Source organism: Dufourea novaeangliae, unplaced genomic scaffold (assembly GCF_001272555.1).
Source record: "Dufourea novaeangliae isolate 0120121106 unplaced genomic scaffold, ASM127255v1 scaffold101, whole genome shotgun sequence".
Classification (NCBI taxonomy): domain Eukaryota; kingdom Metazoa; phylum Arthropoda; class Insecta; order Hymenoptera; family Halictidae; genus Dufourea; species Dufourea novaeangliae.
In genome coordinates, this window is record NW_015373989.1 from 1,358,661 (window position 1) to 1,386,470 (window position 27,810).

Consider the following 27,810-nt stretch of genomic DNA (forward strand, 5'->3'; position numbering starts at 1 on the left):
GGTCCAAAGTGCACACACGCGCGCGCGCACAAATGGGGGATTATTGTTAATCGCGTCGCAGCTCCAGAATTGCGTAATACAGCCGATTATTCGAATAATTTGAGTATTTAGTAAATAGTTCAACAATAAGAATAACAATATATGTTCAATAGCAACTTTCAAAATATTAGAATACTTCAAAAATGAACATAGTAGTCCGAAACGTGTATAGAGAGTTTTAAAATGAAAGAAGCTCCAGGATAATTTCTTTTAATTCTTACAGTTTTATAAAAGGAAATTTAATTAGGAACATTATTGGTTCTTTACTCTCGGTAAGATGACGTTTTCGATGATCAAACAGACTGCGGTATATACGAGGGTGTATCAAATAATTCCTCGTTTTTTTTCCAAAACATAACCTATACTATATACACAATAGTTTTGACTTTATAAATCTATCTAGAGAATTATTTGATATACCCTCGCATCGGAGGGTCCGGATAGACCCCTACTCAACTGTCTTTAGATGTGTTTGGGAACAGATTTCTTCAAAATATGTTCTTCTCACAAAATTCTATTGTTAGTAATTTTACACGTTTTAGTTACTTTCTGTAAGCTGAAATGAAGTTTCTGAAATCGTAGGTCTCATAGAACCCAGTCACCGTTATCCGAGGTATAAAGTGTTAATCTAAGTATAACACATATATCCCCATGATTACGAATGTTAAATATTTAAAATATTTAAATACAAATCGATATAACATAAAATAAAAGAGAACCTCAATATTTTTGGTTTTTCGACTCTCACCACTATTATAATTAATTTAGATCTACACGAGATCCACTAATCGTTTACCACCATATCGAAAAGAAATTTCATTAAACCACCAACTCCAACAGGAGACACGTACAGGTACAAGACGAGCAAAAAATTTCGAAGTGAAGAAGGTTCGGTAAAAAAGGTTTCCAGAAGTCACCGACAGGGTGCCCATCCGTACGATCCTCTCGAAGTAACTTCACTTGAACTTCGTGAGTGGAACTTCGTAGACTTCTCCCTCATTGCTTATTCTCGTCGTGGGGGCGCCACATCGGACAATCGTTGATTTATTTCGCCCGGTAAATCCCCGGGTCGGGTCGGTCCGGGACGGTAATTAAATCTGATTTACGAATAAATAATCGATGTACCCGCTCGTGGCTGATGATTAATGAGTAAAATTAATACGAGGCCCTTAATTGACCCGATTTAATTTCACGTCGCGCGCGTTACGCCCTGGCCCGGTCGAGACGGCCAGACATCCGGACGCAAAGGGGGAACCACGACGTGGGTAGAGGGGAAGGAGAAGAGGGAGGAAGAGGGAACGTAGCGCAGGAGAGCAAGAGAACTTGAAATGGCTTCCAATTACCCGACGCGTAACGATATCGCCGATAAAAAAGGCGTGTCGCGGCAAGTAATGACCGTCCGGCCGATTTTTCTGGCGACGCGACCGCCGCCGCCCGCGGCTCGACGTTTTCCTTTTGGACGCGTCGCGTCGGAGTCGCAGTCGCCGCCGCCGTCGATGCCCTTACCCCCCAAAACCATTTAACTCGTAATCTATGCGTGCCCTTGCCGCGGAGACCCGCCGGACTGGTTTTACGCCCGTCACCCTGGAGACTAGCACGACCGCAAAACTTTCGCTGCGACGAGAAATAGCGCTGATAAACCGACGTCGCAGCTCGAATACGTATGGGCTCTCTGCTTCTTTGAAGATGGAATTTTGTGTAAGCGTCAGACGCGTGTGGTTGTGTTTGAAGTAGATGCTTGTGAAGGTAAGGTTTTCTGAAAGCGTCAGGCGCGTGTGGCTGTGGTTGAAGCAAATACTGGTCAAAGTGAGATTTTCTGAAAGCGTCAGACGCATGGGGTTGCGGTTGAAACGTATATTTGTCAAGGTTAGATTTTCTAAAAGCGTCAGGCGTGTGTGTTTGGCTTTGAAGCAAACGTTCATCAAGGTTGAAGGTTCAGAAAGCGTCAGACGCGTGCGTCTGTGTTTGAAGTAGACGCTTGTCAAGGTAATGTTTTCTGAAAGCGTCAGGTGCATGCATCAGTGGTTGAAGTGAAATTTCGTGAATGCGTCAGGTGCGTCTGTCTGTGTTTCGAGCTAACGTTTGTCAAGGTAAGATTTCCTAAACGCGTCAGGCGTGTGAGTTTGCGTTTGGAACAAATGTTTGTTGGGGTAAGATTTTTTGAAAGCGTCAGTCTCGTGTGTCTGTGTTTGAAGCAAATGATGGTCGAAGTGACATTTTCTGAAAGCGTCAGGCGCATGAGTTTGCGATTGAAGCAAACGTTCATCACGATAAAATTTTCAGAAATCATCAGACGCGTGCATCTGTGTTTGAAGCAAACATTTTCTGAAAGCGTCAGACGCATGAGTTTGCTGTTGACGCATACGTTTGTCAAGGTGGAGTTTTACTAAACGCGTCAGGCGCGTGCGTCTGGCTTTGAAGCAAACGTTCGTCAGGGTAAAATTTTCTAAAAGCGTCAGGCGCATGAGTGTGTATTTGAAGCGAATGTTCGTCAAGGTAAGATTTCCTAAAAGCGTCAGGCACGTAAGTTTGCGTTTGATGCAAACGTTCGTCAGGGTAAGATTTCCTAAAAGCGTCAGGCGCGTAAGTTTGCGTTTAAAGCAAACGTGTATCAAGGTAAAATTTCCTAAATGCGTCAGGCACGTGAATTAGCGTTTTGCGTGATGTTCAACGAATGTTATCGTTTAACAAGAAGATTCCACCTTCACGCTAGAAAATCAACGAGATTCCACATCCACTTTAACGTATCAATCGAACCGCAAAGAATGGAATCCTGATGGCGAGGCGGACTCGTGCGGTTGGCCAAGAGGGATGATGACAGGAAAAGGATAGGAAGCAACGGCAGGGTATCGACGATTCCTCGAGGAACGTTAGCCTCCCACGAAATCCGACCTTTCACTTCCACGTGTCGGGCATCGGTACCCGCGGAGGGACGCGCGCGCGTGCACGGTGAAACAAAAGACAACCGTGTGGGCGGCCGATCGTTCAGCTGAATTCCCGTCACGTACGAGACGGAACACTCGAAAATTCCATTTTCCGCGTGCCTGTCGGCGGCGGTATCGATGGCCTGGATACACGAGAGCCAGAAATCCTCACCCCCTTAACTCCCGAACACGCGCCTGTGATGGAACGTTCGTCCATCCGCGGAACACGGGCAGCAAACGGAAAATAAAGTCGTACCTCACCAGATACGTTTTTCCCGCCACCGTTAGCTGAACAAGTGGAGAACCGATATATCGATCACGAGCGATATCATTTTGCTTTCTCTTGGCACGGACAAGTCGGCCACCGTGGAACACGTCGCTGTAGGAAAAGTGTTCGATGGCAGCGGTCGACGCGTTGAAACGTGCGGCACACGCTGGTTTCTTTTATTGCGCGAAAGCGAGAGTAAATGCGACTCTGTAGATCTATAGCGTGGCTCGATCTATTTAAGGGGACATGTACAGCTGGAACGAGTAAAGAAGATCGATTTTTCTGCAGTTCTTTTAAAGATAAACTAATATATATTTTTTAGTTCTTGTTTTTTTTTTTTATATTGTAATGATCTATTTTTTGTTAACGATTTGCGGTGTTACCATTTGACAGAAATCAATTTAGCGAAATATGGCTACGTTAAGCAGTAGATTTACTAGTACATTTTCGGTAAATGATCAATGTTTATGTGTTAAATGAACCCTGGGAGAATGTCGATTGGCACTGCAAACTGTGTTACCAAAACGGGGGCTTGTAAACCTGGTTGTACTACGGACATTTAGCGTGAGTTTCTTATATAAATATTTATAGAAATTGTTCAATATATTGTCGGTATAGTAGAAAAAACAATAAATAAAATATGTATTACTTTCTCCTTAAAATATTCACAAAAATCGAACTTAGACCGATTACAGTATAATTATATACAGAGTGTTGACAAAAATATGGGATACTTTCACAGAGTGGACTCTCAATGCAAAAGTAAAACGAAAAACTAAACAGAATCTAAATCAAGAATGACGAAATTGCGATCTAAAACTAAATCAGTAATATCAAAATTGCGTTCTAAAACTAAATCAATAATAACGAAATCGCGTTCGAGGCTTCGTTTCCGAGATAATAACCGTTGAAAATACGAAAAAGGACCTGTTTCTACTACTTCAATATAACAAAAAACAGCACGACTGTGACTTACTATCATTCTCAACCCGCCATATAGTGGCGATACATTTTCCATTCACAATATGTTTAACTGAATCCGTTTAACCAAACCACAGAGAGCTGTCGAAGCAATTAACAAATACCCTTAAAATCGGATAAATATTTAAATTACATCAAAACGAATACAGAGTTCTACGAAAAAACGGTGGCTTATTAGCACCAAACAACAATATTCCCCTCCTTCATCTACACATTCAATCGGGTTACGAGCGAATGAACGTCCACGGTCTATTAACTATAGACGGGTCTCTATTTCCATACTCTGACACTCGACGATCAATAAAGATCGTCGAAATCGCGACGAGCCACCCTGATTCTCGGTGGCACGTGAAAATCCGTAGACTAATTTCCATTTGCGCGACAGTCGGGGGGGAGTTGGTGTAGTGTAAGGCGAGTGAGCGAACGACGACGAGGGTGGTGGATCGATAGACGTCTCTGCGAGGATCTCTCGCCGCGGCGAACAATACGTCCCCGTGTTCCGGAAGTCCGACGTCAGGGCCATAAGCGCGTCGTAGCACCGAGACAAATCGAATCAGGGGCATTCCCGTGTCTCTATCCGTTCCCCGTACCTATTCCCTCCGTTTCAGGTCTCGGTTCCGTGTCCGCGGCTGATGTTATCGGGGGTGGGTCTCGTCGCGCGTCCGCTGGAAATAAATCTTTTGTGGAAGCGACGCGAGAAGGATCGTCGGTTTTGCTGTCCTCGAGGAAAAGGAATACGGCGGAGAAGGAAATAGCGGATGGTACGCGTTCGCCCACGGAAAGTGGACCTCACCAGCGAACGTTCCATTGCGTGGGTCCATTTGTTTTTTTTTGTCTTTTGAAATACGTTTTCTTATTAGGGAATTGTTGGATCCGAATATTTCTTTAAATAAGGCTATTTGTTAGGGAATTGTTATATCTGAGTATTTCTTTAAATAAGGCTATTTGTTAGGGAATTGTTAGATCTGAATATTTCTTTAAATAAGGCTATTTGTTAGGGAATTGTTACAACCGAATACTTCTTTAAACAAGTCTTCTTACTAGGGAATTGTTAGATTTGAATATTTTTTTAAATAAGGCTTCTTATTAAGGAATTGTTAGATTTGGATATTTTTTTAAATAAGGCTTCTTATTAAGGAATTGTTAGATTTGAATATTTTTTTAAATAAGGCTTCTTATTAAGGAATTGTTAGATTTTAATATTTTTTTAAATAAGGCTTCTTATTAAGGAATTGTTAGATTTTTCTTCGTATACGGATTGCATATCATATACAGGGTGTTTCTACAATTGTGGTAAAATCATGGTTGCATGGTGATTGTATAAGAAAAAATAAGAATGATTTTTTTTCGTTCGAGGCTTCGTTTTTCTGAGAAAATTGTATTTGAAGATTAATCTGAAACGTCAGTATTCGTCGTGGTAGTAAGTAGAAACGGAATGCAAACAACAGACGCGTTAGCCAAGACCTATTCAATTTGCACGAGTGTTCAGTAGATATTCGAATTCGATTACCTCGAAAGCAATATTATTCTTTTTTTTAGACTTATTTTTTTATGTAGAATCATCGCCTGGCCGGTTGTACCATGATTTTGGGAACACCCTGCATACATATATGACACTAGATTTTCTCACGGGAGACAACGTATAATAATTATAGTCTGTATTAACGTTGGAACTATAAAATCAGTCAAAATGATGGATTTCGAGTAGTATTATTGCTTTAGAATTACAAGAAATCATAAAGATGATTTTGTCGGAACTACGATGACCCTTAATTTTATTCCAGATTGTATATTGCACTATATACTATTTCTGTATTATACAACAGAATTTAATATAGTATATAAATCTCTATTACTTCTCAAAAACTTGTTTGATTACTGTATCAAAGTGACGATTATTCCTACAAATATGCCCTTACGACAGAAAAAGAGTAAGGAGGGGCGGAAAACAGATCATTTTTACTGTTTCAAGGTGACATCTTTTACCGTACCAACGTGCCCTTACGACAGAAAAAAGGAAAAGTGAAGAACAGACCATTTCTACCGTTTCAAGGTGTCATTTATTTCTGTTAACGTGCCCTTAAGATCGAAGAAAGAAAAGGGGGAGGACAGACCATTTCTATCGTTTCAAGGTGTCGTTTTTTTTCTGTTAACGTGCCCTTAAGATTGAAGAAAGACAAGAGGAAATCGATCGACAGGAGAGATATATGGAGAGAAATCGAAGAAGTGTGGATGGAATGTGGGCGCAAGAGACCTCTCGCGGTCTGGTTTTCCAGACGGGGGCCGAGAGGAAAACATGTGGGCTAGATAGGCGCAGCTGCGCTACCATCCCGGCTGAGATTAGATATCAGCAGCATTTTTCCAGACAGCCTTCGACGTTCCACGAATCCGCGTAATAATCTCGTCCGAAGGTCGACGACGCCGCCCGCGACTACCTCCGTTCGAAATGGGAAATCGCGCTTCCGTCCCCCACTTATCTGACTGGCGCGCTCGTGTACCCAATGGGGATCCCAATAACTAGAAGAACGATCCCTGCCACGCTATCGGTGAATTAGGATTTTCGTCAGGTACATACACAGTGGGTGTAAAAAGATATTCGTACACCCTTTAAAACGGAACAACTCTTTTAAAATTGGTCCAAATGACTTGAGATTTTTTTTTGTGAAGTTAGAGACATTAATTTACTAAATGATGTGAAAAAAAAATTTGAAAAAGTTGCAATTGGTCCGAATCGCGAAGAAAATGTTAAAGGTCGTGTTTTACAACTTTTTAATCTGAGGTTATAAGGAAAATTTAATAAATACATATCGAAGATTTATGTTAGTTATATACATGTTGAAAATTTCATCAAAATCGGTTAACGTTGCTACGAGATACAAACGATTAAAAGTATTGAAAATCGCAGTTTTTCCCAACATTCGATCTACAACTGTAATAAATCTATCAATTCTCACATCTTTTTATGTCTGTCGCTCGTTTCTGTATTAACCGATTTCAATGAAAGTTTCAGTATGTACATAACTAACATAAATCTTCGATATATATTTATTAAATTTTCATTATAGATATTCAAACTCAGAACTAATACACGAAACTGAGTTATTTTAAAAACTAACAATATTACACTATTCTATACAATTCTATAACCGTGTTATTCAAGGGTTTGTCCAATTACGATCGTGTTAGAATGAAACCGTGTAACGGGAATTCCATGTTACACAAAACTCGGAACTAATAAAAAAAACGGGGTTATATTCCAGAATCTAGTAACTAGACTGCGGATTTTATGCATTTATAGCCCAAAGGGCTCTGTGAAATACAATAAAAGACAAAACTTTCATTGGATCCAATGATTTTTCTATTTTACTCTGAACTCAATAAAATCTTTAAGAGGAAAAATAAATTTCTATATTTGCTCCTGTCTTTACACATTACTTTAGACAATGTTATTTTGCATAAAAATCAGCAGTCTAATAACACTATAGTATACAGGTAACCCCCGTATAACACGGTTTGGAATTCGTGTCACAGGAAATTCAGAACAAATCCAAAAAACAGGGTAATATTCGAAAAACTAATAACTAGACTGCGGATTTTATGCATTTATAGCCCAAAGGGCTCTGTGAAATACAATAAAAGACAAAACTTTCATTGGATCCAATGATTTTTCTATTTTACTCTGAACTCAATAAAATATTAAAAGAAGAAAAATAAATTTCTATATTTGCTCCTGTCTTTACACATTACTTTAGACAATGTTATTTTGCATAAAAATCCGCAGTTTAATAACACTATAGTATACAGGTAACCCCCGTATAACACGGTTTGGAATTCGTGTCACAGGAAATTCAGAACAAATCCAAAAAACAGGGTAATATTCGAAAAACTAATAACTAGACTGCGGATTTTATGCATTTATAGCCCAAAGGGCTCTGTGAAATACAATAAAAGACAAAACTTTCATTGGATCCAATGATTTTTCTATTTTACTCTGAACTCAATAAAATATTAAAAGAAGAAAAATAAATTTCTATATTTGCTCCTGTCTTTACACATTACTTTAGACAATGTTATTTTGCATAAAAATCCGCAGTTTAATAACACTATAGTATACAGGTAACCCCCGTATAACACGGTTTGGAATTCGTGTCACAGGAAATTCAGAACAAATCCAAAAAACAGGGTAATATTCGAAAAACTAACAACACTGCACTATTCTACACAATTCTTCCACCGTCCTATAAATTTCTCGAACCTTGTAGAACGAAACCGTGTCACGTCAATCCCGTATTACACAAGGGTTATCTTTATTTCCATTAACATGACCGATTCATATCTCAATATTGATATTCCCGAAAAGGTCGCGAACATTCCAGATGATTTCCTCTGTCTAAATTCCAACCCGTCGATCATCGATAACCCCCACAAGTAATCAACGTGTCGATCGATAAATTATTCCTCGTTGAAATTTCACAAATACTCGACGTAATACGACATAATGCTTCCAAGATCCTTTTTGTTGCTTTTGCAGAAAAAAAAAAAACAAATTTATGCCGAGCTAACCGCGATATGTATACCGTTGATAAATATGTCTGAACTTCTCGTTGAAAAGGAATTGAAAGGACTCACCGGTGTGCCAGGATGACGATGGTGATCCTGCAGCAGGAGACGTCGTTGGTGCGACGCCGGCAGTTCCTCGCTGTGATGATGATGATGATGATGATGATGACGATGACGATGATGGTGATGATGATGATCGTGACGATGGTGATGCAAGATCGAGGCGGAGGCCGGCTCGTGGAGCAGCAACCGGCGATGATGAAGATGATGGGACACGGTCGCCAGGACACCCACCAGTGCGCCGACTACCAGGACGAGCACCGCTGACACTATGTAGCTGCTCGCGCTCACTGTAAACAGAAAACAGACGGACGCACGTTCTTATGCCCGTTCGACAACCTTACCTACGAGACCGACTGTTATCGGTGATTCGGGGTATAAACAAAGAAACGATGTTACCTGTCCAAAACACATCCCCACCACTGGACATATGCAGACCTTGTATATAATATAGTAAAGGCAAAAAGTTTCAGTGACTCTTGGTAACGGTTTTATGTTATTATTTGGGGAACGGTTTTATATCGCCGCGAAAGGTATAGATTTCTATTCAATACCTGTTTCGGTCGTATGGCCGGTAAAGTTACCGTGAATATCTGCAGTCTAGTGGATATTTGAAATATTCAGAATTGAAGAAGTTACAATGCAGTGAGACATTTGTTGCAGTCATTCTCGGGCACTGTTCGGGGCAAATTGATCCGAAGCAAATGGTAATTGTTTTATTGCGGAAATTTGGTAATTATTTAATGAAAATCTAGTGATTATCAAGTAAGATTGTTAATTAATTTGATACCAATAGCTTGTGTATGTGATAGTCTAGCGGTAGGCAAATATATTTTTTATTTCGAATTTTATTCGGTGAATTTTCTTTATTTTAATTTTTTGATTCGTGGAATAGAAATGCAGTAGTTTATTAAACAGTGCTATAACATAGCTTGTGCATGTGATAGTCTAGCGGTAGGCAAATATATTTTTTATTTCGAATTTTATTCGATGAATTTTCTTTATTTCAATTTTTTAATTCGTGGAATTGAAATGCAGTAGTTTATTGAACAGTGTACAAAGATTAGCTTTGCTTCAATTTCAACCATTCCCTTATCTAACCCTCTAACGCCCAGACCTCTAAATCGTTTTTTAAAAATTGTGAGACTATACATATATATATACATATTACATCTTGTTATTTTGAATTCGAAAATGTCGATATTAAACCAAGCTATTTTTTACTTTCTTTAAATTTATTTAAAACCCTTATCACCCAAAGACCCCTTCCGGGAAAAAAATTATTTTCTTTTAACCCTTTATCGCCCAAACACTACTTCCGGGAAAGAAAATTATTTCTCGGGATTAGTTAACTCAAAAATGTACCCAATACGTGCATCCTATCTGTGTTTTCACGACGAATCCCTGGAAATATGATTTTCTAGATGTGACATAAACGTCACACTGAGTGTTAAAGGGACAAAAACAGTGTATTGACCAAGTAATTCGAAAGTTCTGTACAGCGTGGAAAAATGTAAGTTCTTTTTAAGAGGGCATTGAGAAAAAATGTTGATAATAGTACAGATAATTTTTACGAGAAGATCAAGTTGTATGGTTCCTTTTCCTATTGTGTTTTACCTTTATATTGAATATCGAGACACAATTTCTACCATGCACCAACGAAACAAGCATTAGAACGCATACTGTGTGTTGTAGTCGAGTGGGGAACACGTACGCCACGTTGTAATCAGTGTAGCGGTGATAAGTGATAGGCGCTCTTTTTTTTTTCTCGCGGCAACATTCCTCCCCGAACCATTTCCTGAGGGATCTAGACGCTCGGTGAAATATCGCGGTGAGATAACCGTGCCTCTAGGAAACTACACACCAGTACTGAAAGGCAACGGTTATTTCTACAAATAAACGTCGGAACGTTATCCATCTCAATAATTTATAGATAAATCAGTTCGTGGAAAGTATAATGGGGTATGGAAATAATTTCTTCGAAACACACCAATCATTTGCTTTATTAATAAACAATCGAAGAAAAAGAAGGGGGGGGGGAATCTATCATTTTAATTATGCTTATCAAATCATTTACTTTCTTAAAAACTGTTCAAGTGTGGACAACTTTCACCTTTTTTTCGGGGATATTGGTGTTATCTTTTGTTCTTCAAGCGAAACTACATCATTATTGAAATATTTTTTATCAGAACGATCCATGAGATTCAACAATTATGCATATATTACCAGAAAGACACAAATAATGTATAAAAAGTCAACTGAAGTTATGCAACGTCGTGGTACATTTGTACCTTTGAGCGGTTCGATTGTTTCCGAAGCGATCATTTTGATATATTACCACGACGTTGCATAACTCCTGTTGATTTTTTTAGACGTTACGTGTGTCTTTCTGGTAACATATTCATAGTCGTAGTTCTCATCATTCGTTCTAATAAAAAATATTTAAAAAGTGCTGCAATTTCATTTTAAAAACGTAAGGTAACAAAAATGCAGATAAAGAACTCTATTCCAGAGACCTCTTTTTTATGCGTCTAAAAATTATCGTATTTACTGACATCGTACTTACACACACACACAGAGTTTATCATAATTCTCGTTTCCTTACATACTGTACTACAAATATTTATACTTTTTATACGTAGAATGACACGAGGAATCAATTTTATATTACAGTATTACTTAGTGACGGTAAAAAATAGGAACTCCTAAACAGTGTTAGTGCTAAAAAAAGAATAAGTAAATATATTGTTACGTTTCTACTTAACTATGATTACTAAAGATTTATGCAAAAATTTTGTCAACACTTCAGTTCTTAAAACAGAACATTCCTCTTACAAAACCTAACCAGCACTTCAAGTTTCGAGAGTTTCGGATTCGAGTTTCGAGAGTTCAAAAATGAGGTTCCCATTCACCCCTAATTATAAGTCTTTCTTTCCCAAACTAATAATTCTGACTTAAACTCTTCTGCCCTTCCATCACACAATTTTTATACGTAGACTTTTCTTTTTTAAACATTTCTACAAGGACTCTTCATTTGTTTCTTTCGTTCCTGTTCTTTTCCACCTGTTCAATTTTCAATCATCGTAAAACGAGCCTCGTGAAGCAACTTCGCGAAGACGCGATTACCCGTCGAGTTTCGCGAGGAAAATTCTGACTGTAAACGGTGGTCCCGGCAGCTTTTCACCGCGTCGTTCGCGGCCGAGCGATGCACGGAAAGGAAAGTATCGACTAACTTCCCGCTTCCAGTCAATTTCGTACGTGATGCGTGAAAAAGACTCGGCGGCACGAAAGTTCCAGCACGAGTTTTCCCTTCCTCCCGGGAACTCTGAACCTCTCTCACCGCCTCCTTCTCATTCAGAAAGTGTACGAGACTGGAAAATTTCTTATAGTCACGCTCGGCGACGCTCGCCCGGAACGTACCGCCTTCGAAATTTTGCAAAATTGCGCGCCGCCACCAGGCCTCGCCTTCCGTGAAATCTCTCCCCCGCCGTTTGATTATCAAACGAAATATCACCTGACCCTATTTTTCGGATGAAAGGGAATCTCGAAAACGAGAGAGAGAGAGACGCCCTTTGAGGTGCGCCAGAAGACTGTTTCGAATTGTAAAACGAACTCTATGGATGATTACAAAATTATCAGATATTAACGTAAATAAACGCATTGAATCAGAGCCATTTTAATATAATTTAAATTTTTTCTTTCTTGTACAAAGTAACTAATATAGTTATCAAACTGATTTATTTTTATTTTTTAATGCCTCTTGGTTTAGGTACTTACATTTTAAAAAGAAATTTAGGGTCACTGCAAATCCCATGCGTCTACCTGTGATTTTAATTTAATTCTTATGGGTGAAAATACTATTTTACAATATGCGATTGAAAACGTTCAGGCACATAGATACAACAAATAACCAAATAGAATTGAGGCGAGGTGTAATAGTAATAAGAATAATAAATACATAGGTAAGTTATTTAGTAATAATAACCCCTGTTGCACCCTGTCACAGAAAACACTATGTAGTTCGTACCCAAAATTATTTATGTTGTTGCGAAAATATTGATCTTATCGTTCCAATTATTTAGAAACTTGATCAATAAACATGACAAACTTCTGAAAGTATTTAAATTTATAAATTAACTAATTTCTTCAGTTTTATATTGCAATGAAAGTTGCGAAAAATCTAAGAAAAGTGTTGTACAATTTTAATCGCCAATGTAAGAATTTACTAACCAGTCATTTTGATTGCTTTCGTAGTTCTAGTGTTAACACTAGGTTTACGGACATTTCTTATATACCTACCTCTACAGACACGCGTCAACGAACCGCACATTTTCGTTAAAAAAAAACTCATTTTATTTAATACTCAATTTACGAACGCGTCAAATTGTGTATCCGTAGAGATAGGTATACCACATAGAGAATTTCGATATTACAAGTCATTCAAAATGCGTCAAAATGACGCGTCTCGTAAACCCAGCGTTAACTCTTTAGGGTTAGGTGGTTTAAAAACTATCCCACCTTTTCCTTACCTTTTAATGCATGGTGGGATATATTTAAACCCACCTCGAAAAATTGAAGTTACTCATAGTCACACAGTTTAATATTTTACTTTCATATAATTTCTTTCATATTAAAAAAAATCCTGTGCAACAAGGGTTATTATTTCCTATAAAATCGTGTGCCTCAAAGAGTTAAGAAACAATCTATCGACTCGTATCAAAAATGAATCCTGCAGAAAGAGGACCGGATTCCTACCACGGACCCTTGTGTAAAAACGAAAGTCAAGAAATCGAGTGACTAAAGTTCCACTATATCGTCCCTTCTTCCCACTGTAATTACCGTCATTATACCCTTCTTTCCACAATACACCCAAGAGAGATGGAAGTAAACGGATCGAACCGAAAAGAAAAAAAAAAAAAGAATCTCCGAAATCCGGAGAAAGGAGAGAGGCAAGGTGCACCGTGAAAAATAAGATACGGCGAAAAGAGGCGTCGCTCGCTCGTAACTCGCCGGTGTGTACTCGAAGAGGTGAGCGAAAGAGTATCGTGTATGTGTGTGCACGAACGCGCTTGGGCACACGATTGGTGGGACAGGATGAGACACGACCATAAAACGTTATCAACGTTCATCATCGCCGGTTCAACGGTAAACAGCGACGCCGACGAAAAGAAAAAAAAAAGAGAGAGAGAAAGAAAGAAAGACAAAAAAAAACACACACACACACAGAGAGAGAGAGAGACAGGAAAGGGCGAAAAGAGGTCCCTGACCCGGCGCGGGCTGCAAACTTCTGCGAACACGGTCGCGCACCGGCCGCCCCGACGACGTGGACAAAGGACTTTGTCCAGACGCTGGAAATTCGGTGGAACGGAGCCGCCTGAGCTCGTTACCGCCAGGTAGACGAGTTGCAGGTGAAACGATGTTGCTCCACGAGATCTTTATCTTGTTCAACGGGGATGACGAGTCACCTCGTCATATTCGTGGTCGAATTGTATCTTCCATCGGTTTTCATTTCGTTTACCTTAAGAGATTTTTTTATTCGATGGTATCATAGTGTTTCTGATGATACGAGGTAATATAACTGGTAGGCTTGATGGGAGTAGGCTGTGTGATAGCTATCGACAGTATAGTCACAGCTGGACCTTCGAGGGGAATATCGAAATTCCCCTCTTCTGGGTGAACAGGTTCAAAACTAAACTAAAGTAGGCTTGATGGGAAGTATGTGATTTCAGATCGCTGGTAGACGTATGTGGGTGTTTGGGGATGAGAAATTGTTTACTTGAGAGGTTAAAAACAAAGGAGGTGAAATTTTAAGCTCTGGAAGATGGAAAGCCTATCTTTAGGCTCTAGGAGGGTAGGCCATTTTTTGGATTTGAACAATGTAACAAATGTGTAGAAGTTCTAACTCGGAAATTGGAAAAGGCATGGAAAAACCTGCCCGTTCTCTAATGGTTAAAGACTCTGAAATCAGGATTAGTAAAACATTATTCTTGTGCCTAAAACTGTGTGATTCATAAAAGATTGGATGGAGGTGGGTCTTCTGAGACTCAGGAGTTAGATTGGAGGGAAAATTGAGTTTTAGGTCTCCAGTGACCGGAGCAGTGAAGGACAAGTACTGCAAACGATGATGTATACTCCAGCTGAGTGTTAGAACAGTTATCGAACATGCAGTGAATATTACAAGGTATCATAAAATTGCTGAATGTCTGAAATAAATATTGTTTAAAACATTTCAGCCACATCGTCGAAGTGACATTTCCGTTACACAGAGTGTACAAGAATAAAATGTTACATGAAATTATTAAAGTCAACTATGTTATCATACTTTTGGCATTTAGTTTGTAGAAGTTTGCCGATTTATAGTCCAATATTAATATCGTAAAGTATATTCCCTAGAGTATACTCCCTAAAGCTCGATGGATAACGCTTACGCTACTATAAAATAATAAACGTGGCCTATAATATAAAACATCATTTTCACGAAACATCAAATTTTCATCATAAAGACTGATAAAGAATGGTAGTGTACTATTCAATCAACAGCAACAGGATTATACCAACTGATACATTACAATCAATTTCCAAAGAAACAAGTCCAACACATTCGAAAACTTTCATAATTCCCATATTATGAATGTAACTAAGGTTATCAAGAGTTTCACCATATTCTGAAAGATGTCACATTCCCCAGCAAGACCTACAGTCGATCTCCAATTATTCAAACGAATACGAACTACGATTCGTCAGTGCAGATAGCCTTCGGCCAAAAAAACCCACTACAACCGCGCTGGAAACAACCAAATCACCCAAAAAGCCCAATATTTTTCCACGCTGCCCCATGTCGAACAAGGGAAAATCGTCCATTAGACCGGCAACAAGTCAAACACCGTAAAAAGCGAACATTCGCACACACGCGAGAAGCCCGACAGTCGAACCCCGTCAAGGACTCCGACCAGACTTCTAAAGCTTTTAGTACCGGTCTGAACCCATTCGGTTCACGATATTCCTCGCACGACAGGTCGTGTGGGGGCATTAGCGTTATTAGCCGGCACGCCCCGTTCCAACCCGCGGTGTTTGGCCGTCGTTGAGGCGTCTGGTGCCTTAGGTAAGGTACTTTCTTCGCCAAAGTGACTAGCTGGCTAAAGGGAGGCAAAACGAAGGTCGTCCCCCGGGCCAAGTTCAGGAATCGTTTTACGAAGGAGCGGTCATTGGTAGTGGACGAGCCCACCGACCGTGCAGGTGGCCAAATATTTTGCGTGTCAATATTTGACGAACCGTTTAGGACGTCTGGACGGTCTCTAGAAACTGACAGTGGAGGAGGATATGTTCCGAAAAGGTCCTTGCACCTATGAACACTTTGTCCGCCAGGTAGGAGCTGGACATTGAAAGGATGGAAGAGGGATATACCATCAGAGTCCAGAGGACATTTCAGTAGAGAGATAGCGTCGTCGTGGTCGTCGGTTTCGCGACAGGGTCGTTCGCTTCCGTCTTTCAAGGAGGAACGCTTGGCATTCCGCTCGACCGCCGCGATCAAAGCCGCCGGGCCACGGGACGATCTTTTTTTCCCCCTCGGCCCTGGCAGCGGCGAGATTTCCCTGAAGAGGTTTTTGAAAGACGGCCTTCGTGACTCCGCGCCGCGAGCCAACTGTTGGCGCTGCTGCTGCTGCTGCACTGCTCGTAGCAGGATCGTATATGCCGGCCACGGACTCACTCGCCGGGACCCGATCCGAAAGGAGAGAGAAGGTCCAGCACACCGACTTCGTATATAGCAGGATCACGGCATATTATCCTGATCCCCGAGGCAGCGGCGTCCCTTCTTTTCCCTTCCTCTTTTTGCCCATCTCCTTCTAGCGCCCGACGCGAAACGAAGCGTCAGGTAGCCCAGCCAGCGCCGCTTCCATGCTTCTCTTGATCTGCCTGTCCGGTCTTCTCGAGGTCCTCTGACATGGCGACAGACCCGATCACAACCGGTGATCTTCCTCCAACGGGACGATTTATGGATTACTTTCGAAAGCTGACGCCGGAATGAATGGCCGGCTCGGAGTGTATCGAGCGTCTGCGCTGGTTTTCAAGAGGATTTTAACTTTGCTGGAGATTGTGCAACTTTGGACCACTGAGATTTAAAAACTGATTTTGGTAATACTAACGCTTCAACTGACTGGAATTGTTTTACGGGTGACAGATATTTTGCGGGGAAAATTGGATCATTTGTGGAAGACTCTATTAGGTGGTTATTTGTATAACCGTGGACTTTTGAGCGTGGTAGCAAACGCTTGGTGTTGCTGATATGGCACTATTGGTAAGATAACGATATTATGATACTGTTCTGATTTCAAGAGGTATGTTAGAATTTATGCTTCGTAATTAAATGTTTAGAAACTGTACAATAAATACAGTTAAGGTAAGTCGGACTAGACCTAAGTTAAGTCGGTAGCTAAAAACCGATCATCAAAGTCTAACTAAATAATACAAACACGTATACATGCCAGTTCTATTTCGACCAGGCATCTGAATAGCGGTTGTGTCACCGACAATTTTCGAAATAACCGGTGTCCCCGTCGACAACGTAAATCCAGTCATGCGTCCTTAACGCGCCGATTCATCCGGGCCCCGATCGTGGAGTCTGCGGTTTTGTCGATACGCTCGGTTTCGATGGTCAATTTGAATAGATTTTCGGTCGCGACAGCCGCATCGATTGGGAACGGTTACGAGGCGGCGCTCTAATTTTTATTGGCCGGTGAACGAACGCGGAATTGGTCTCGCCGCGAGTCCGGGTACGCCACCACGATTTTCGTTGGCGTGGGATCTCTCGCTCCGGTTTCCATAGGACCCCATTCCGCTATCTTGGCCGTTGCACGCGGCCATCATTGAATGGGAACGAGATTCGGCTGGCATTAAGGGCACCGGCCGCGAATTAAGCTCAGGAGTAATTGGTGTACGGGTGTGGATGAACTCAAAGATATTAATCATAACTCGTCGATCGTATTCAATTACATCCTCCCATAATTCCTCCTTTCCACCTATATTTACCCTAAAGTTTCAGCATTAGCGTGTGTACTAATATTTGCACTGATATTAATCGGATCGTATTAGGTTACGATGTTCAAGTATCAATTGGATGTAACGCATTTATGGTCGAAAATTCATCTAGTTAATATGTTATCTTTATGAAACTTGTTTAGAGCGAAGTACACAGTTGCATTCTTATGTCCCAAAACATATTGTTTACTCAAAACTTCGGTTCACTATACGTCGTGAATTCAAAACTTCGGATCACTAGAAGTCCTGAATTCAAAGCTTCGGTTCACTAAGAGTCCTGAATTCAAAGTTTCGGTTCACTAGGAGTCCTGAATTCAAAGCTTCGGTTCACTAGGAGTCCTGAATTCAAAGCTTCGGATCACTAGGAGTCCTGAATTCAAAGCTTCGGTTCACTAAGAGTCCTGAATTCAAAGTTTCGGTTCACTAGGAGTCTTGAATTCAAAGCTTCGGATCACTAAGAGTCCTGAATTCAAAGTTTCGGTTCACTAAGAGTCCTGAATTCAAAGCTTCGGATCACTAGAAGTCCTGAATTCAAAGCTTCGGATCACTGAAAGTCTTGAATTCAAAGCTTCGGTTCACTAAGAGTCCTGAATTCAAAGTTTCGGTTCACTAGGAGTCCTGAATTCAAAGCTTCGGATCACTGGAAGTCCTGAATTCAAAGCTTCGGATCACTAAAAGACCTGAATTCAAAGCTTCGGTTCACTAAGAGTCCTGAATTCAAAGCTTCGGTTCACTAAGAGTCCTGAATTCAAAGTTTCAGTTCACTAGGAGTCCTGAATTCAAAGCTTCGGTTCACTCGGAATTCTAAATTCAAAGTTTCAATTCACAAGGAGTCCTGAATTCAAAGTTTCGGTTCACTAAAAGTCGTGAATTCGAAGCTTCGTTTCACTAAAACACCTGAATTCAAAGCTTCGGTTCACTAGGAGTCCTGAATTCAATTCTTCAGTTCGCTAAAATTCCTGAATTCAAAGTTTCAGTTCCCTCAGTCATAAACACAATCATGGAATATTCACGGTCATCTTGAAACTGATTCTATTCCCCCTGTACATAAAAAATAGAGAACAATGTACAAGAAGACGATCAAAGAACGCAATATTCTCAAGAACGTCCCCAGCACTTTGTCACCGGTTTCGGTTGAAATTTCCGAGGACGTATCAAACTCGATCCCATCCCTAGTTCCGTGGCGGCGCGTCGTGCCGGGGTAGGGCGCGGAGGGGGGACGCGCGTACGTAAGGGAGTCGGTTGCTGCGGCGGTGGCGACGGTGGCGCGCAGGAGGGGCCAGGGTTTGGGGCCCGTCGCGTGTTTTTGCCCCCCGTCTGGCCCCCACCGCAGCTCATCGTTTTTTGTCTGGTGCACTGCATGCGCTGCACCGGCGTGTCCCCCTTGCACCACCACCGGCGTCATTCTCCTCCTCTTCCTCCTCCTCCAGCTTTCTTTTCCTCCCTCAGCTCCTTTCGTCTTCGCTACACCACAATGCACCGCGTCCGTTGCTGCACCGGCGGCCTAAGTGCGCCACACACGAACGAACGAACGGACGGACGGAGAGGCGAGCGAGCATGGCCCCGCGTATGTAACCTGTGGTGTGTGTATCGGGGGACGAAGACACGAGCGTGTGTGTTGGGGGGCCGTGAAGAGGAGGAGGAGGAGGAGGACGCCGACTCGTTGCACACGCTCGCCCGGAGGCCGACTCGCCGCGCTTATGATCGCCGCGGGGCGTGCAGGAGGAGGAGGAGGAAGGGGGGAGGAGGTGGAGGAGGAGGAGGAAGGAGGTGAGGAGGTGGAGGAGAGGATGAAACCCCGCGGAAGATGTGGACGATCTCGATGCACCTGCCGTCCGGTGTCGTCTCGACGGGCCCGTGTCACGGCGATTTGCAGTCACCGGACACGGTGAGAAGCTCCAGGGAAACGGCAAACGCGAAGAGGAGTTGAACTGTTTCGGCGTACCTTGGTTCGTTTTACCCTTAACTGGTGAGGTGGAAGTCTTTTTGGTTGTTAGTAGACTGCGGGAGTTTATGGAAGTTCACGGTTTTAAATACTAAGGCAGTAAAATTCTGGTAATTGATATTCAATTGTTTGGCATACCAGATAGTCCCGCAGCCAAAACCCATACGCTGTATATCATACGATCATGATCGTATCCTAAAATATCATTCGACAACCATACTTCATACGATAATTATATTACGTACCTACTTATGTTCTATATTTTGTAGATATGTATAGTTTGTTTTTGTTAATGAATAGTATTATTATATTAACCAAGGCCGTTTTTAAAATTATCTCCTTCATTAATACCGCATTACGGGTGTAGCCCAATAATTTAACAGTGTCGAAGTCCCAAGCATGCTGGATTATCGGAATTCTACTGTCCTGAACACTTTCGCAAATAACAAGACCAACGATAGATAATTACCTTCAGTCTAAGAGGGTTAATTAGTAAACTAGTGTGTATAATTCAATATCCAAAGAATCAGTAGTCACTCATATAACCACCCTTAATTTCAAAATTAATACAGATTTTCCTCAAATCCGGCGACTTCAATGCCCCACCCCAACTTTCACCAAATTTCATCAGTTACCCATTCGCAACGTCGCGTTCGGAGCAGACAAACGCTGCTCACTAGAAATATCCGGGAATATTCGACTGCGGACGAACTCTAATTAACGAACGGAATTCGATTCTTGGAATGTCGTGGACGTCGCGGCTAGTAATTTTCTGTCATCCCCGACTGTTACGCAATTCTCGTCGCTCCGTTCCAGATTTCCGAATGGTCGTTGTGCAGGTGAAACAACGTGTGTCCCCGCCGCGCTGTCGCAATCGAGACGCGTGTGCAGGTGTGACCTTTGATACCCATTTTTTTTTCTTCTCTTCCGTAATTCCCTTCCGCGCCGGACGTCTCGCAAGCGACGGGTCTCGCAGACACGGAAAATAGTCCGGAATTATCGGATGTTGTAATCCGCGAGTTTGCATGGCGCCGAGTCTGAGCGATAAATATCACATGACTTCTGTCATTCTTGCGTTTCCATCGTGACCAATGTCATGGAAATTATTTCTCGAATGATTTATAATAATTTCGCTGAATTTTTCGTGAGCTAAATATGTTACAAATTTTCTGGACATTCATTACAGGTCTCCCAAATTAACATATGGGACGTGTACATCTGAATATGTCCTCAATTGTTAGGACACCCTGTAATACCCTCAAGGTGTAAAGTTATTCTTGTCAATTACTTTGATAATAATCAACTATTCGAAATAGAATGTTCGTTAAACTGGGGATAACTAATTCCATTTAAGATACTAACACGTTTCATAGAGTAATCGATAAAGCACCCAATCTATCGTGGCTCACGTACGCTTATTATTAAGGGGTGCATTCTGGTTTTCGGGGTCAAAAAGTCGAAATTGGACAAACCGTCAGAACGATGAGGGTCTGTTCAAGTTTTCTAACGCTGTCCCATAGTTTTCTCGAAAACTATATACAAAGCACTAATATCGTAACTTTCCTTGTCACCTAGACAAGAAATCCTGAAATCACTCTAAAATCGGTCGTCTAACTCAGAAAACACCCTTAATCTGTTAACTCTTTTTGATGAGTATACTCGTCATAAATGACAATTTTTCTTTTTATTTGACGAGTATACTCGCCATAAAGAAGTAGATTATTTTTATCGTATGACGAACATACTCGTCAAAAACAGAAAAATACTGCCATTTCTTTATGACGAGTGTACTCGTCAAAAACACACAGAAATTTTTGTCGTATGACGAACATACTCATCAAAAACAGAAAAATACTGCCATTTCTTTATGACGAGTGTACTCGTCAAAAACACAAAAAATGGTAATTTCTTCATGACTAGTATACTCGTCGAAAACAGAAAAAAACTGCCATTTCTTTATGACGAGTATACTCGTCAAAAACACCAAAAATGGTAATTTCTTCATGACTAGTATACTCGTCAAAAACAGAAAAGGTGTCCATTTCTGTATGACGAGTATACTCATCAGAAACAAAAATCGGCCATTTCTTTATGACGAGTATACTCGTCAAAAAGAGAAAAGATGTCCATTTCTTTATGACGAGTATTCTCATCAGAAACAAAAATGGGCCATTTTTTTATGACGAGTATACTCGTCAAAAACCACCAAAAATAATAATTTCTTCATGACTAGTATACTCGTCAAAAACAGAAAAGATGTCAATTTCTTTATGACGAGTATACTCATTAGAAACAAAAATGGGCCATTTCTTTATGACGAGTATGCTCGTCAAAAACCGTTAACGGGTTAAGGATCGAAAGAAAGCAGGCATGCTTCGATTGCTATTTCCCGGTCCTCCGTGTATATCGATCGCTGCACTGCAGAAAATCAAGGTTCGCTCGAAGAAACGAGCAGTCCCGCCCATTAATTTCCCCTAACGCGGCGTATAATGTCGCGACGATGTTCGACAGAGCCGCGACAGCGTTGGCGGGCGTACGCGCGCGCAAACTTTCCAGGAAACAGAAATTAATTTTCCTACCCGAGCAACCTGGGTACAAGGTTCTTTATAAATTATTAAAACTTTCGCGCCGTGAGCCCCCGCCGGCTTTGGATATCCTCTCCCACCTTTGTCGGTGGCGGCTCTCTCATGAATATGTACCCGAGGCTGTAACCGGGCGTCGGCAGTTTTTCTTTTAAGCCGACGCGGAACTTCGTTAATCCGCGGATCCGGAGACCGTTTTGCATTTTGATATCAACGGAGAACAGATACACAAGTTTGCAACAATAGGAAGAGGATGGGTGAGGTCGGAGGAACACCTTCGACTGAGTCTCAGACCACCCTCTTGAGTCCTGGATTTGGTTACTTTTCGACGCGTCCAAACATCGTTTGGGACGTTCATGGATTTATAGAGAGGATCTATTTCATGCGTACTTGTAAATAGCTGAATACAAATGATTCATTTGATGCGTGTTCTTGTTGTGCAATTATTGAGTTGTAAATTTGATTACTTTTCGACGGGTCCAAACATCGTTTGGGACATTTGTTGATTAATGAAGTGATGTACATACTTCACATAAACATCCTTGTAAATGAATGAATCGGCGTGACTCAATTGATTCATGTTTATTTTGTGGAATTGTATATATAATCGTGGATTTGATTACTTTTCGACGTGTCCAAACATCGTTTGGGACGTTCATGGATTTATAGAGAGGATCTATTTCATGTGCACTTGTAAATAGCTGAATACAAATGATTCATTTGATGCGTGTTTTTGTTGTGCAATTATTGAGTTGTGGATTTGATTACTTTTCGACGGGTCCAAACATCGTTTGGGACGTTCACGAATTTGTGGCTGAGATCTAGTTCATATACGTGACTCACTTGATTCATACCTTTTTTGTCTAAGCATTGAGTCTTGAATTTGGTTACTTTTCGAAGAGTCCAAACATTGTTTGAGACGTTCATGAATTTATGACGTAGCTTTACGTCACATGTACTTAAATGAACGAATACACATGACCAGCTTCATTCGTATTTCTCTTGTCCAATCATTTTATTGCAAAAGAGAGGGTTCTGGGTAAACTGCGACTTATTACTGTCAATTCAGTGTGTATTATCGTACTCTAATCACAACCTCTAATTGTCAATTTGTAGAAAAGATTATGAATCGTCTGTATATGTATATTAATCCTCCTCGAATACTAGTCTATTCGGACCCAGATCACCGGATACATATGACCACTTTAGTTGTGTTATCTTATTGGCACGACCACCCTTACATAATAATCTGTAATGTTAAGGGTCCAAATAGACTCAAACACTGTCGCCTGTGCGATTGCTATGATGTAAATATTAAGAAGTTAAGATAAAAAAACAATATGATTATATATCAGGTTTTTATAATTTTATTTTCAAATAATAAACGCTTGTATATTCACTCCTGGAACCTGAACGAAGTAAAACAATTCAAGTGCTGTGTTATAGGCTGTCGTGTTAGAACCACTGTCCAGTCAATTGTCGCCAGGTAAACGAAGCAACGTGAACAAATACAAGGAATACCAACTGTTCGTCGGAAGTATCACCTGACGACAGCTTAACATGCAGCGCGAACCATGGCCATTATTTGTTATATAAAACTGGATGTCACGTGCACGGAAAGGAAAACCGTGTGTATGCGGGCTACTGATGTCATCGACAGATGGTCCCGTGTATACGGGTCGTAAGACATCGACATATTTTTACCCATGACTGCGCAACATCGATCGCGCCTACCATCCAGCCCTCGAAGCTTGAAACCTACGCCGATAAATCTTCTTTCCAGATTTATTTCCAGCAGACAGAAGAATCTTCGAAGAAATTATGAATTTGTAAATGCGTAATTTTGTGAGAACACATTAGTAATAATTCTTGGGTGCCATTTTGTTAATTTCCTTAGAATAATACAATTTCAAAGGACCGGGAAGAGTGCAATTATAAAGCTTACACGTGTAGATTTACAAATATGAATTTGCAAACTTAACTTAGATTATTTTATAGAAAGGTTCACAATTCTTCGTAGATGTAGAAATTTAAAATTATTTGACAGTAGATCGCCATGTTATGGCTACCATTGTCGCCCTGACAACTGTAACTGATGTGGTTCACTTTATTACATTTCTCCTAATATTAATATTCGTTTGAAGAAATCCCTTGTACAGAGTGACAATTTATTATTTACGACACAGAATCAAAAACCTCAAACTGGCTCCAGCAACTCGTGCAACTCAAATTTGAAGTCATCTTACTACACGGAAGGATATTGTAAGAACACAATCTTCCTTCTAATTCTAATCATCTTTCTGAAGCACGTTCCCAAGGAAGTAAAATCTCAAAATGAAAATAGTGGTGTCCATTAACTCTTACTGCTGAAATTTTAAGTCACCTTGCTGCAAGGAAGGAAATTGTAAGGAAATAATTTTCTTCTCGAATCCTCTTTCATCTTCAAATCATCTTTCTGGAGCAAACTCCCAAGAAAGGAACATCCCAGAATGGAAATAGTGAAAAATAAAGGTGTCCACTAACTCTTACTACTGAAATTTTAAGTCACCCTACTGCAAGGGAAAAAATTGTAAGGAAACAATCTTCCTCCTGAATTTTCTTTCATCTTCAAATCATCTTCCTGGAGCAAACTCCCAAGAAAGGAAGATCCCAGAATGGAAATAGTGGAAAATAAAGGTGTCCACTACTACTGAAATCCACTAAACTTACTACTGAAATTTTAAGTCACACTACTGGAAGGGAAAAAATTGTAAGGAAACAATCTTCCTCCTGAATCCTCTTTCATTTTCAAATAATTTTTCTGGAGCACGCACCCGAAAAGGGGAAAATCCGAAAACGAAAATCGCGGACAGGCAGCCAGTCGTTTCTTGTTTCGCGAAGTTCCCGAAAGGGTCAGCCACTCTCGTGCAAAAGGTCCCTACGAAGACTTTCCACGACCACGAACGGGTTAGACACGTGTCTGACCCAGCCGAGCGGACGTGGCCACCCAAAGGAAGGGCAGGGACGAGTCAAGTTGAAATGGAAACCGGATTTCAGCCGGACCCCGACGACAGCCTTTCTCGCGGCACTTCTGTCAAGAAAAGTCGCTGAGAAATGGTGGATCAAATGTGCCACGAGTGCGGAAACTCGGTTCATGATGTGAATTCGAATTCCACCCTTTTTTTTTCAAACTTTCATTCCTATAATATAGTGACATTCTTGAGAATTAAAGGGATTTATCGATTGTAAGTTATGGTTAGTTGTAAATTTTGTAACGAATTATTTATGTACATATACAAAGAACAAGTACTATACATGACTGAATCGCAATTCGGTATAACAGACGGCAATACAGAAAACCCATACAATTGGTTTTTATCGCTCGCATAAAACTGGCGTATGAGATTGTTCTACGCTGTCCTAGTGGATTTTCCCCGCAGCAATAACTAGACTCTAGATCTTATGCATTCACGACAGAAGTATGTACATGTGTAAAACAGAGCAACACGAGACCCTTTGGCAAACTCTGATGCTGCATTCACGACGAAACAAATGTGTCTTTCATTCTGGATCCTTGGAACGCTCTATGAAAATACAATTCTGCATAAATGTTTCCAGATGAAGTAATTTAATGAATTTCATGATGTTTCTAGTTTATATTTAACACGTTTTTATTCACAAATATACTAACAGACTTTGTGACTTCACTTCTCAAAAATATATACAGCGTGATAAAAAAAAAATTGAAGACTTTATGGGTTTATAATACACACCGAGACGATTGGTAATAAATGACTCTGATGACCTTGTATTATAAGTCAATAAATTCGTCACGGAATGGGCTACAGCAGGGTTTCCCAAATTGTGTTCCGCTGAACCTGAATATGTGTTCTGCGACAATTTGGAAAGGTTTTATCATCAAAGTCATTAAGTGCTTCATTGATTCATATTTTTATGTTTATATTATATTATAGTTTTATATTTAAAAATAATTACTAAATAAATAATGTGTTTTAATAACATTTTTTTTTATTTTTACTAGTAGGAATTACCCAACCTAAAAAATAAGCAGTGTTCCGTTAAAATTTCCGTTAAATTGCGAAGTGTTCCATTGCAGAAAAAGTTTGGAAAACCCTGGGCTACAGTTTTACCTAAACGAAAACAAATAGGTCCATTGAAAAAAACGAAGGTCACTTTGAAATCTCTGGAGGCACGTCCATCTAGATAAGCTTTGTTACAACATAAAACTTCCCCCTCGAAACAAAGTAAATTCTACTTCAAACATCCTTTCAAATAACGAATATTTTATATGACACTCGGACACACTGTATATAAAATACTCTCGGAAAATATGATTCTGCATTAACATCCGCAGTCTAGTAATAAGAAATCCACGCCTAATATCTGCATAGTGCATGGAAATGCTAGACTATTTTTGTCCCTCGCTCTACCACCTTGATTGCCCGCCGCGCGAGACTGCAGGAAGAGAGAGGGCTCTACGATCCTCTTCCTCTTCAACGTTCCCCGGGTTCCACGCTCTCCACGCGACTTTCCTATCTGGGTCAGAGGACAAAGAGCACTGGAACTAGCTACGTAGGAGAGTGGATCGAGCTATCTCACGAGGGTGAGAGAGAGAAAGAGGGACACGAGAACCGGCGTCGTAGGTCCGTGGTATGCACTGGGAAAGAAAGAAGCGATTCTAGGCTGCAGCAGTCCCCCGGATCCTCCTTGCAACTTTCCCTCCTGTTTTTTCTCCCTGCGAGATTCTACCAGCGGGGAAAAACGGGCTCGTCGCCTTGGAGAAATTAACGCGACTTTTTGCCGTATTAGAGAAACGCGAATGGTTGTCCGCGAGGAAATTAAAAGTGTCCTATTGCCCTGGGCAAATGGTGTCTTGCCCGTTTCTAGAGGCGTGATGTGGTAACTGACTTAAGATGTTATGCCTACCTGCGAGCTCGAAAAAAGAACATGTACTTTCAGAATTTATTTTTAAAAAACGTAAAGACTTTTTTAAACATACGGTGTTGTATTCGAAAGTGTACATTTTAAGGTGCTTATAATAATTTCTTTAATGCAAAATATGATTAAATAGGGGCCGTATACTTTAAACGAGCGTAACTCCGCCAATTTTGGTCGGATCAACTTCATAATTTCACACAATATTTCTAAAATGATGTACTGTAAGAAAATATTGAAACCCTAAAATTGATTTTTTTTAAATTTATAGGTTGGCATAATTCTTTAAAGCACGAACTGGTCACCTTGGTGACGTAAAACGTAGGGAAAATTAAAGCGCTTAAAAATTAATATTATTGAAAGTGCCTGAGTTAAGACGTTTGGAGAAGTTGATTCGTTTGAATTCAGAATGATTGAATTGTTAGAGGATGTTAGACCCAGGACTGGATGCTGATGGCTCGTTTCACTCGATACTAATTT

The 27,810-nt window shown here is 40.6% G+C and overlaps 1 protein-coding gene across 1 annotated transcript in view; it reads right to left on the bottom strand.

The window, feature by feature from the left end:
• LOC107187759 (histone-lysine N-methyltransferase Suv4-20-like) overlaps positions 1 to 27,810 on the bottom strand; it is a 193,821-nt gene that overhangs the window by 114,885 nt on the left and 51,126 nt on the right. Inside the window, 1 exon segment of the mRNA XM_015575924.1 lies at positions 8,842 to 9,122. Coding sequence (XP_015431410.1) covers positions 8,842 to 9,122 — 281 coding nt within the window.